General features: G+C 35.5%; 1 protein-coding gene across 1 annotated transcript; it reads left to right on the plus strand.

Annotated features, from left to right (window-relative positions):
• The first annotated feature begins 10,811 nt into the window (after positions 1-10,811).
• Positions 10,812-12,422, plus strand: LOC110885341 (3-oxo-Delta(4,5)-steroid 5-beta-reductase). The gene is made up of 2 exons (XM_022133026.2): positions 10,812-11,040; positions 11,122-12,422. The coding sequence occupies exons 1-2, from the start codon at positions 11,002-11,004 to the stop codon at positions 12,250-12,252; spliced, it is 1,170 nt and encodes a 389-aa protein (XP_021988718.1). The 5' UTR covers positions 10,812-11,001; the 3' UTR covers positions 12,253-12,422.
• Positions 12,423-13,079: the final 657 nt, after the last annotated feature.

Genomic DNA, 13,079 nt, shown 5'->3' on the forward strand with positions numbered 1-13,079 from the left:
AGATCGTGAACAAGCAATGAAGTTTCAGAAGATGGCCTTGTACTGCTTCAATCTTCTGGTTAATGCGGGAAGTGCATGGTCATCGCATCATTTGACAGTTGAAAGGACGTCCGAGACTTAAAGACACGAAGATCGAGACAAAGCTACAGCCAAGGGGGAGTTTGTTGGTGCACTTGTGTCTGTATTTTGTAATGATATAAAACGATGTCTTTGTTAGCCTTGTTTACGTCTTTTGTTGGTTTGTATATGTGTTTGAATGTAAGTTTGACCAAGTCAACCATCCTCCTGGTTTGACTTGGCCAAACAGTCAACACTTAGGTTGTAACATATGTTGTGTCGAAGGATGTCATCGAAGGATTGTTTATATCCTTCGATGACCTCGAAGGATAACCTTCGATGGATACAAATGGACCTCGAAGGATATACCATCCTTCGAGGTATATGTTGATCCTTCGGTGGGTTTCTGGTCGATAGATGATCTTTCGACCAGGCATTCTGATCCTTCGACATATAAATCTGTTATGGGTATATATACCCATGTAATGGTTCACTTCACAGTGAGACAGTAAGACATCCGATAGAGTTGTATGTGAGTGAACCAAGTCTTGTAGAGAGCATTTTCAGTTTGGTCAAGGGCTGTAACCGTGTCCACTGAAATACAAGAGAAAACTTTGATATCTTGTGTGTCTACTCTTTCTCTTTGTAGCTTGTGTTCTCATATAAACTAGCGGTTTGCATTCTAGCTTGGATTCCGCACTTGCTAGAGTGTTAAACATAACAAGGATAAGGTTTAACCTCGACCTCCGGGGGACCTACACCAGTCAAACGGGAAAAAATATACGAAAAAATGTTGAACCCTACACACGCACGTTGTGGTGCGTTAACTCAGAAAATTTAGAACGAAACGAAAAACTTGGGAAAGATGAAAAGTATGGTGGACCAAAACTGAAAATAAAAAAAAGTTGAGTTTAAATTGCAAAAGATGAAAAACTTTGGGTTAAAAGTAAAAAAAAAACAAAGGATCTAAATTGTAAAATTAAAGTTATTTATTAATTTTAGATAAAGATAAGGATAAAAATAAGTGATATCTATATATTGGTTATTAATTAATGTTAATAATAAAAGAAATTTATTAAACAAATATAAATAAAATTTATGAGGTTAAAGGAGAAAATGACATGTGGTATTATTTGAAGTCTTTTATTATAAGTTAGATTAATACATAATATATTTAATCTTACATCAGTGGTTTCTTTGAAAACATATAAGAATTAGAAACAAAATTGTGATTTACCATCGAAAGAAAATAAGAATTAAAAAGTCAATAACATTATTAGGTAATATTCAAATTTGATTTTTGGGTCAAATGCAACTTGAATTCGTGCCTGCTAACTGCTAAGTATTCATTCTATTATTTTAGAAATTACTCAATGTTATTCAAGCAAATTGATAACATTTTACGTCTCTTTTTTTTAGTTTAACCGTCCTATCGTAACGTGCGAATCCTAAAAGCAATTTGTTTTTCGAGATTTATAAACACGTGTTATATTTGGATGTCATAAAAAGCGGGTTTTATTCCATTACTTTGGTCCATGTGATTTGTCTACATTACATTACGTATACGATTACAAACTCGCCACAACGCGCGGTTCCTTGATACTGATAATCAATTATTTAACATGCAGCGAAACTGAAATAGTTTTGTTTATCACGATTAATCTCAATAATGTTGGAAGAGCTATAGTTCTAAAACCATCTACAGTGGTAAGTTGAATGTGAAAAAAGTACACCCATTTCAGCACCACGTGGACAGGGGGCACTCACGTTCAGTCGTTCACTTGCCTGAAATTTCATGTCAACCAAAAAAGTCGAGTTATTAATTTTTTTCTACGTTTCAACATAACCTATATCTAAAACCGAGCCATTTTTGCCACAACATGCGGCCTTCCGATTGGAATGCTATCGGGTGGTGGTCGTGCACTGCGACATAATAGATATGGCGAAACAGAGGGATCGAAAAATAATTTCAATTGCGAGGCTTAAACTGGTATTCTGGTAATAATCAACGCGTCCCAATCATTCGGCGATTTGTTTGAAACAAATAGAATTAGAAACAAAATTGTGATTTACCATTGAATGAAAAAAGAACTAAAAAGTCAATGTTATTAGGTAATGGTAAAAACTGATTTTTAGGTCAGAGGAAACTTGAAGTCGAGCCCAGGGCGGATCTAGGCCACTTTTATGGGTTTTCAGGAACCCAATCGGTTTGGAAAAAAATTAATGAGAATCTTGTATGATTTCGAAAAAAATAGTGAGAATTAGTGAGATTTACCAAAAGGAACCTAGTGAAAAAAATTTTTAAATCCGCCACTGGTCGAGCCTGCCAAGTATTCATTGTATTATTTAAAAAAAAAAATACTCAATGATTTTCAAGCAAATTATTTGAATTGTCAAATTCCATGTGCATGCTGTAACGTTTAATGTCTATTTTTTTTTTTGTTCGGTTTAACATTCTCATCATAACGTGCGAGTTCTAAAAGCAATTTAATCTTTGAGACTTATAAACACGTGTTATCTTCGGATGTTATAAAAGTGGATATTATTCTATTATTTTGGTCGCTATGATTTGCCTAAATTATGTATATGATTATAGACCCGTGACAACGCACACTTCCTTGATAATAGTCTCAACTGGTAATCAATCATTTAAGATGCAAGATCACAAGTAATCTCAATAATGTTAGAAGAGCTATAGTTGTAAAACCATACGTAGTGGTAAGTTGAGTTGATATAAAGTACACACATCTCAGCACCACAAAGACAGGAGGGGCACCCACGTTCACTTGCCTGAAATTTCACGTCAATCCCATAGTCGAGTTATTATTTTATCTACGTTTCAGCGTAGACTTTATTTAATACCGAGTTGTTTCCGCCACAACGTACGGGCTTCCGGTTGGAATGCTATCGGGCGGCGGTCGTGTGATGCAACAAAATAGATTTGGTGAAAAAAGGGATCAAAAAGCAATTCAATTGTGAGGCTTAAGTAGATTTATATAAGTGATTTTAATAATTACTAGTTTTTTATATCGCGTGTTGCGATTAAACCGAGCAAATGATAATGTAAAACAAACGTGATTTGAAAATAAAGCATGTTGTTTAGAAAGTCAAACCATTAGAACGATTTAGTTTATCATCGTACCGTTTTATGCTACCAAATAAATACTTTATTTTGAGTTTAACCTCGTTTTAATAAAACTTATAACGGAATGTTAGAGAAAGAAATCAAACACATCTACGTACGTAAGTTTTTAGAAAAAAGTTATAAATGTAAGTTATTAAAGAAGTATCAAATTAATTGATAAATTAATATAGGTTCAAAAAAAGAAAAAAAAATATTAAAAAAAGCTAAAGGGAATATAGGTTAAAAAAAAGAAAAATATATTATTAAAAGTAAATATAATAATAAACTATTATAGCATACTAAATATTAAAATAATAAAATAACAAAATAATAAAAACTATATATTATTATAAAAATAAAGTTACTATTCATCATCCCTCGAAATAACGGAATGTCAGGGAAAGAAATCAAGCATAACTACGTACTTAAGTTTTTAGAAAAAAGTTATAAACGTAACTTATTAAATAAGTATCAAATTAATCGATGAATTAATATATGTTCAAAAAAAGAAAAAATATTAAAAAAATAAAGGAAATATATGTTTTAAAAAAAGAAAAATATATTATTAAAAGTAAGTATAATAATAAACAATTATCATATATTAAATAATAAAATAATAAGAAACTATATATTATTATAAAAATAAAATTACTATTCATCATGCCTCGAAATCAATATATATAATATAATTGCTTCCCAATCCTTCAGTGATTTCTTTGAAAACATATGGGAATTAGAAACAAAATTGTGATTTACCATTGAATGAAAAGAAGAATTAAAAGTCAATATTATTAGGTAATAGTAAAAATTGTTTTCTTGGGTAAAATGAAACTTGAAAGCGGGTCTCGCAAGTATTCATTGTATTATTTAAAAAGAAAATACTCAATGTTATTCAAGCAATTTTTTTTAAGTTATCAGATTTCATGGTTTAATGTTTTACGTCTATTTTTTTTTTGTTTGATTTATGGTCTCGTAGCAACGTATAGGTCTTATAGACAATTTAATTTTCAAGATTTATTAACATGTGTTAGCTTCAGATATTATAAAAAATGGATATTATTCCATTACTTTGGTTTCTGTGATGTGCCTAAATTACGTATATGATTACAGACCTGTCGCAACGCGCAGTCCCTTGATACTAGTCTCTGTTGATAATCAATCATTTAACATGCAACAGAACTTAAAATGTTCTGTTGATCACAATTAATCTTAATAATGTTGGAAGATCTATAGTTCTAAACCATCCGTAGTGGTAAGTTGAGTGTGAAAAAAAGTACACCCATCTTAGCACCACGTAGACATAATGGACACTCACGTTCACTTGCCTGAAATTATGTCAATCCGAAAGGCGAGTTGCTTATTTTTTTTTCTATGTTTCAAGATAAACTTTATCTAAAACCGAGACATTTCTGCCACAACGTGGGTGCTTCCCAAACCTAGTCCGTCCCAAACCTCATGTATATATATAGTGGCCATGTGTTCATAATTGTTAAGTTTTAGGGAAAGGCTGGACATATTTCTCTCCAGCTTGTAAACCACGTATGCTCTTTCGATATTAATAAAAGCTTTCTACTTTTGACTATTCTTACGAGATTTCTACCGAATTAGTTTTATCTTATTCAAACTTCCATCTAAACCCACCGGATTCAGAACTTTCACCAATTGGTTATAGATATGTAGTTAGTTAATTCATAAAAAAAAAGTTTGATCGGAAGTTTCTATTCACAAACTTCGATACAGATCATTACATGGGAATAAGCTAAGATCACGCAGTGTTGGCGTGGATACAAAATTATGTTTATTCAACTCGAGTAAAACGCGAAGTTTTTAAGGATATAATTCTTTTTAGTATTTGGTAGATTTTTCAACCCGACTATACACGGGGTTTGTTTTTAAAGATACGACGTTTTTAGTATTTAATATAGAAAATTACATTTATTTAGGATATAATTTTTTTATTATTATTTGGTAGATTTTTCAACCCGACTATATACGGTTTTTTAAAGATACGACGTTTTTAGTATTTAATATACAAAAATACATTTATTTAATCTGTGTAATACACATGGTTTTTAAAGATATAGCTCTTTTTTATATATATTCAACATGTGTAATATACGGGGTTTTTATGGATGTACTTTTTTATTATTTGGTAGATTCATTCAACCCGAATATACATGGGTTTTTTTTTAAAGATACGACGTTTTTAGTATTTAGTATACAAAATTACATTTATTTAATCTGTGTAATACACATGGTTTTTAAAGATATAACTTTTTTTATTATTTGATATATAAAATTACATTTATTTAACCCGTACAATATACAAGGTTCATAAAGATATAAGTTTTTATTATTTAATATATAAAATTACATTTATTCAACTCGTGTAATACACGGGGTTCTAACCTAATAAATTAATAATAAAAAGTGTGCGCCACGTGTCGGACAATGACACCTTTCCATGGCCCTTTCCACACCATTTTTTTCCCACCACACCACTCTTCTAACGTGCGCTGACGTGGCCTCCACATGTCGAATAACGCATAAGTTTCAAGCCCCTATACTGTGTGGTCTAAATAGAGAATATAAAATAGAAAGAATGGAAAGATTACTGTCATGAGAGCTAAATATAGACAGAATATGAACGGCTATTAGGCTATAGGGTGTGAGGGACATGGTTGGGTCATCAATTGCCACGTAGGACCATTAATAGATTGCTACACCACCCCCCTTATATCATCCACCATGATTCCCATGGATTAAACCATGGCAACCATGGTCCTCCTTTCCTTATTTAATATATCCTTTCCTTTTCACAAAAATAAATTAAAATAAGATAATAGTGGTTTGATTTATGACCACACCCTTAGACTGGAAGGTATGGGGGCCGGCTGATGCCCGGCTTGGCCCGGCGCCGGACCCCCACACCGCCCCCTGGGGCTCGGCTGGTCCAACCCGGCACCCCACAGCCGGGGTTGCCGCTCCTTGCTTTCAAAAAGTAGCCGTTGAATAACGGCAATTTTATTAAAAAAAAAATCATTTTCCTTTTAAATAAATACCACAATCTAATCCATTTTTATACCATTCTCTCTCATTCTACTCTCATTCTTCTCCAATTCTCTTCCTTTTTTTTATAAAAACACTCTATAATTTTTATACTATTCTCTCCCAATCATGAATCCATTCAACCCAAACAACCCCAACCCAAACAACCCCAACCCGAATAATCCCAATCCGAACCAACCTAATTTTTTTTCGAGTCCCGCTTACACTCCGACTATGGATCCTTCGTGGGGGGCTTCGCAATTTCCGTTTTCGGGTTTCCAACAAACACCCAACGCCTTCTCACAAATGTCTCAACTTCAACAAGTTCAACAATATCAAGCGCTCCAACAAATCATGCAACGCAACACGTTTGAACAACTCCAATCGCAATCGCAACCCCCGGTTCAACTTGAAGATGATGATGAAGAAGTCGTCCCCGAATCACCACTGCAAGAGCTCACGCGCAAAAAAAACAAGGGGAAGGGAAAGAAGGTTGAACCCGAAACCGCGCCAAAACCGAGAGCAAAGGGGAGACCTTGGACGAAAGTAGAAGAGAAGGCGCTAGCTATGGCGTATGTTAAGGCCTCTACTTGCCCGATAGTCGGTATAATTTTTTTTATTTTTATTTTCGGTTTCTTTTTTTTTTAGGAAATTTAATTTTTTTTTACTAATGCACTATTTTTTAAAATTTAGGAAACAACCAATCGGGTAGTAGTTTTTAGAAGAAGACAACGGATAGATTTAACGGGATTATGGAGCATGGTCCGGCTCGTGATGTCGAATCCGTCTCGGGCAAGTGGCGAAAAATGATCAAGGTCGTCAACGCTTTTAACCAAATTTACCTTTCTCCTCCTAGCGGGGGTAACGACGAGGACATTCTTAACCTTGCTATCGCCAAGTGGGACTCTCAAAATCCAACGCCTTTCCCGCACTTCCGAGCATGGAACGTTGTAAGGAAAGAACAAAAATGGAGGCTGGTTCCAAATGAGGTCGCAACGGCCAAACGCACTAAAACTTCCGAGTCCGGAAGTTATAGTGCGGGAGGCTCCACCGCTCGTTGTCAAATCGACATAAACGACGACCCGGAAGATGACGAGGATGTGTTGCCCGTTCACGAGTCGGAACGTCCCCCCGGGAGGGACAAAGCAAAAAAAGAAGCGGCCGGAAAGCGAAAAGTGGCCGGCTCGAGTGGAGGTGGCGGCTCGAGTGGAGGTAGGGGCGAGAAGGCATCGTCAAAAATGGACGACTTGATAAACGAATTCCGTTCGTTCAAAGAGTTCGCGGCCGAAAAGTATACTCACAAGAAAACCGTGTCGTCCGACTATGCTCGAGCGGAAGATTTTAGGATAATGAGGTTGGATCTCGACTCGGTTCCGCAGGATGAACGCGAGGTTTATCGGAGGATGAAGGAAGAAGTGAAAAAAAAAATGGACGTCGTAGGTTTATTTTTAATTTTTATTTTCGGTATTTTTTTTTTAGGAAACGTAATTTTTTATTTTTATTTTCGGTATTTTCTTTTTTTAGGAAATGTAATTTTTATTTATGTTATGAAATGAAATTATTTATGTTGTTTTATGTTGTGTTTTTTAAATTTTATAAAGTTTTTATTAACTTGGGTTATTAAATTAAAACAAAAGAAATTATAAAATAATGAGGTGGGGCCCCATCCTCCATCCCCCTCCATCCTTCATTTGGCTCATCCCTCACGAGCCGCCTACGTGGAGGCTCATCCCCGTGGGGATGAGCTGAACCATACCCTCTAGTCTTAGGGTAGCGGTGTTGAATAATGGATTAGAAGTAGGTGACATGACGCTGACGTGGAGGGTCATGGTGATCATGAGAATCATGACCACACCCTATAGCCTTAGTAAGATGCTAGATGTATATAATCTTTTACATCCTTTAATTTGCAAACAAAAGTTTAGTTTACTCTTTGATTTCAATATACTCTTTACGTAGATAATAAAGACAACAAATTGCAGTTAATTTTGTGATTTTGAACAAGTGGAAATTAATTGGCAGTTGTGTTCGCCGGAGTGTTGGGACTGAATTCGCTGGAGAGTGTTCGTCGAAGAGTGGGTTTCAGACTAACAAGGACGAAGAAGAGATGATGGGGGTGAGAAGACAAGCATGGATTGGTTGTAATGGCAGAACCATTGAATTTTTTGCTATTTTAAATATTTTTATGCCCCTAACTATATAAAAAAATCGGTTCATAGCAGGTTGGGTCGGATTGGATCATGTAAGACAAAAGAATATCAAACTAAAATTTATATAATCTTATAAAATACGTCAAACGTCATTACAAACGTATTTAAAATTGTGTCATACTGGTTTTTCGTTTTTTGAAATCTATCAAAAACATCATCTAGAGATACTAAGCACTTTATAAGCATTCTTACTCATGGTTCCTATCACATATAAATCGCTCAATAAGTTCATAAAACAAAATAAATAATCATGTTCAACCATAGTCTATAATTTTCAATTTTATTTTCAAACATTCAAGCCCTATTATTAAATGTTGTAACTAATCATTTAAACAAACAAAGCTATAAATAAAACAACAAAATCATTTAACTAAAAGTTTAGAACAAAAAAAAAACATCAAAAAACATAAAAAGATCAAACCCTTATACGTCTATATTTTCTCCTAATCATCACATGAAACAAAAAATAAATAAATAAATAAATCAATAAAGAAACCATACTAGTTCCATATCAGAATTCTGGCGTAATATTGGTCGGTCTTGCCGGAATTTTGGGGTTTTCGACAAAAAAGTCGTCCGGTGGTGAGTAGTGGCGTTAAGTCGCTGGGAGTGTTTTTGGGGCCGGATTTGGAATTGTAATTGGTGGATGACTTTGAGTTATTTATTTTGTTCAAATTTCTTTAGGTTGAGTTTGGGATTGGGTTAATATAAAAAAAAAATTGTAGATTGGACTTTGATTGGGTTAAGTAATAGATTCATAATATTTATTTTCTAAGTGAGGCGGTTGAAAATTTTCAAAGGATGCGGATGAAAATTTCCAAAGGGTGCGGTCGAAATTTCCGATGAAAAATAACACTAAAAATTATTTCCTTAAGGGGTACGCCTGCCCATCCACAGCTTAGGATGGGTACGCCCTTGATCTGTTGGGGGTAAGGCAGCATATGTTGACATACGTAAGGTTTTTTTTTTTTTTTTTTCTAAGATTGGGCCAAGTAAAAGAATGGTGAAAATGTTATTCTACCCTTTAACCCTTTTAGACAAACATGGACATTTAACGGTGAGTAACGGTTAGGGCTGTTTACGAGTCGAGCGGACCTTTGCTCGTATTTGGCTCGTTTACAAATCAAACCGAGCGGAGCGGCTCATTTAAAACCGAGCGGAGCGGCTCATTTAAAACCGAGCGGAGCGGCTCATTTAAAACCGAGCCTCAAATCAAACGAGTCTTTTCCGAGCAACAAATATTCCAAGCGAGCGTCGAGCGAAGTTCGAGCGATTCGGACAAGTGTGTCGCCCGATTTAAATTTGCTGAGAGATATAGTGACAATGTTGGGTCTCAAGTTTTTGTCTTTAAAAAGAGGTACATTTCATGGCATAATAATTTTCTTATGAATAACGATGTTGTGACCGACGAGACGATGAACCTATTGCACGAACAATTGACATTAAGAGCATGAGACGATCGACTTAGGGTAACGACATGAAACATTGAGGCGATGACCAGACTGTTGTTTATTAGTTTAGGATTTAACTTTTAGATTTGATATTAATTTTTTTATTGGCGTGTTTGGACTAGTGCGTATAGATGTAGTTATAAATTTGTATATAGTGGACCAAAATCTAATAGAGTGTTATGTATAAAACTATAAATTTAATTTATATTTAAGTATATATGTATGTGTAATGTGTGCATATATAGGTGTGCGTGTATAAACGTATAATTTATACTTGTGTATATATATACTGGGTAGGGATCCTGTACATTAATCTAGAAGTGTGAGAAGTGTATTATAACACTATATATAATACCATATAAACACCGTATAACACTATGTAACACCATATAACACTATGTAACACTATATAACAAATATAACACTATACATCTATCATAGACATGCTATCAGACAAAATATAGTGTTATATTTGTTATATAGTGTTACATAGTATTATATGGTGTTACATAGTGTTATACGGTGTTTATATGATGTTATATAGTGTTATAATACACTTCTCACACTTCTAGATTAATGTACATGATCCTCTATCTATATATACTAATTAATAATTCGAGCCGAACCGAGCCGAGCGGACCTTTGCTCATGCTTGGCTCGTTTACAAACCGAACCGAGCAGAACGGCTCGTTTACAACCGAGCGTCAAATTGAACGAGCACTTTTCGAGCAAATTCCGAACGAGCGTCGAACGAGCGACGAGTGGCGAGCAATTTGAACGACCCTAGTAACAGTAGGGTTTAAGATCGATACAATTGAAAGTTGTCGGCAACAATATTTTTCAAAACACCAATAGCTAATTTTGTAGTCCACTCGTAAATTAATAAGTTATATTTCAAAACTCAATCCAAACACCTCCTCCTTTTGCTTTTATGCGATCACATGAATAATGAGGAATAAAAGAAAATAAAAATCCCAAGGAGAAAAAAACGAACATGATCATATGAGACATCGTGGTTATCTGGCAAACCAATAATATAAATAACACACGCAACTTACACCCCTCTCACTCAACCTTCTCCACCCTTCCATCCATATCCACACACAACATCATGAGCTGGTGGTGGGCCGGAGCAATTGGCGCAGCAAAGGTAACTAACTCAAACTCAATCCCCATCTCATTTATCAGCTTCACCATCATTTAATTAATCAATTACTTTATCAAATTACAGAAAAAACTAGATGTTGATGACGCCCCACCCAAATACCAAAGTGTCGCCCTTATCGTAGGAGTTACCGGCATCGTCGGCAACAGTTTAGCCGAAATCCTGCCGCTATCCGACACCCCGGGCGGCCCATGGAAGGTGTACGGCGTCGCACGCCGCCCGCGTCCCCAGTGGAACGCGGACCACCCGATCGAATACATCCAGTGCGACATCTCAGATCCAGATGACACACATATAAAACTTGGTGAGGTAAAGGATGTTACACATCTGTTTTATGTGACTTGGGCCAACAGATCCACTGAATCTGAGAACTGTGAAATCAATGGTAAAATGTTTAAGAATGTTCTAGATGTAGTGGTTAAGAATTCCCCCAGTTTGCAACACGTGTCGTTGCAAACTGGGAGAAAACATTATTTAGGTCCTTTTGAGTTGTACGGAAAAGTGGCGCATGATCCGCCTTTTCACGAGGATCTACCTAGGCTAGACGTGCCTAACTTTTATTATACCCAGGAGGACATTCTGTTCAGCACAATTGAACAGAATGAAAAGTTGACCTGGTCTGTTCACAGACCAGGTACAATATTTGGCTTTTCGCCGTACAGTTTGATGAACATAATTGGTACTCTATGTGTTTACGCGACAATTTGTAAACACGAAGGGGTGCCATTTAAGTTTCCTGGGACGAAGGAAGCGTGGGAGTATTACTCGGATTGTTCTGACGCTGATTTGATAGCGGAACAACATATTTGGGCTGCGGTTGATCCTTACGCGAAGAATGAGGCGTTTAATATTAGTAATGGGGATGTGTTTAAGTGGAAGCATTTTTGGAAGGTGTTGGCGGAGCAGTTTGAGGTTGAGGATGGCGGGTTCGATGAGGGTGCGGGGAAGATGAGTATGGTGGAGATGATGAAGGATAAGGCGGGTGTTTGGGATGAGATCGTGAGGGAGAAGGGGCTTGCGGTTACTAAGTTGGATGAGGTTGCGGTGTGGTGGTTTGTTGATGTGATTCTTGGTGGTGAGTGTATGTTGGATACAATGAACAAGAGCAAAGAGCATGGGTTTTTGGGGTTTAGGAATACTAAATCTAGTTTGATTTCTTGGATTGATAAGATGAAAGGGTACAAGATTGTTCCTTAGGTTTGAGGTTTGAAGTTTGAAGTTGTTGCATGATGTTTTATTATATCTGTGTATGAAAGAAGAAATAAGTGTGTTTTATAATTTGGGTTAATAAAGATAAGAAGTTGGTTGTATGATGGATGCATTACTTTTTGTTATCTTAAGTTAATAATGGATGGATTACTTTAGAAGCTTTGATTGTATTTACATTTACGTTTACTGATAAATAGATTGTTTATAAAACTATTGGGAGCTAATGAATTCGTGAATGAATACAAGTAATAATGTATACACAAGTATCTATTTGTATAATCATTATACATGTAAAACTAGCATTAGTTGGTTAATTAGTGAACTTGATTAAATGGTGGAAGTGATAAACTATGATTTCTAATAGTGTATGTATGAATGTATCAAATCCTGCTTTTCTGGTGCACGACTTATGTTAATTTTACACTTTCCAATTTATTTATTTATTAAATATTTAAATAGCAACAGAAGTCCAAATGAAGTCTTCTCGATGAAAACCGGAAATCTAACGAGTGGTTCAGAAAGAATACATTAATGTCAAATGTCAAATCTCTTCCTCATGTAATGGAGGTCCTTAGACTAGAGGGTATGGTTCGGCTCATCCCCACGGGGATGAGCCTCCACGTAGGCGCCACGTAGGCGGCTCGTGGGGGATGAGCCAAATGAAGGATGGAGGGGGATGGAGGATGGGGCCCCACCTTATTATTTTATAATTTCTTTTGTTTTAATTTAATAACCCAAGGTAATAAAATCTTTATAAAATTTAAAAAACACAATATAAAACAACATAAAATAATTTCATTTCATAACATAAAAAA

This window comes from Helianthus annuus, chromosome 10 (genome assembly GCF_002127325.2).
Source record: "Helianthus annuus cultivar XRQ/B chromosome 10, HanXRQr2.0-SUNRISE, whole genome shotgun sequence".
NCBI lineage: Eukaryota > Viridiplantae > Streptophyta > Magnoliopsida > Asterales > Asteraceae > Helianthus > Helianthus annuus.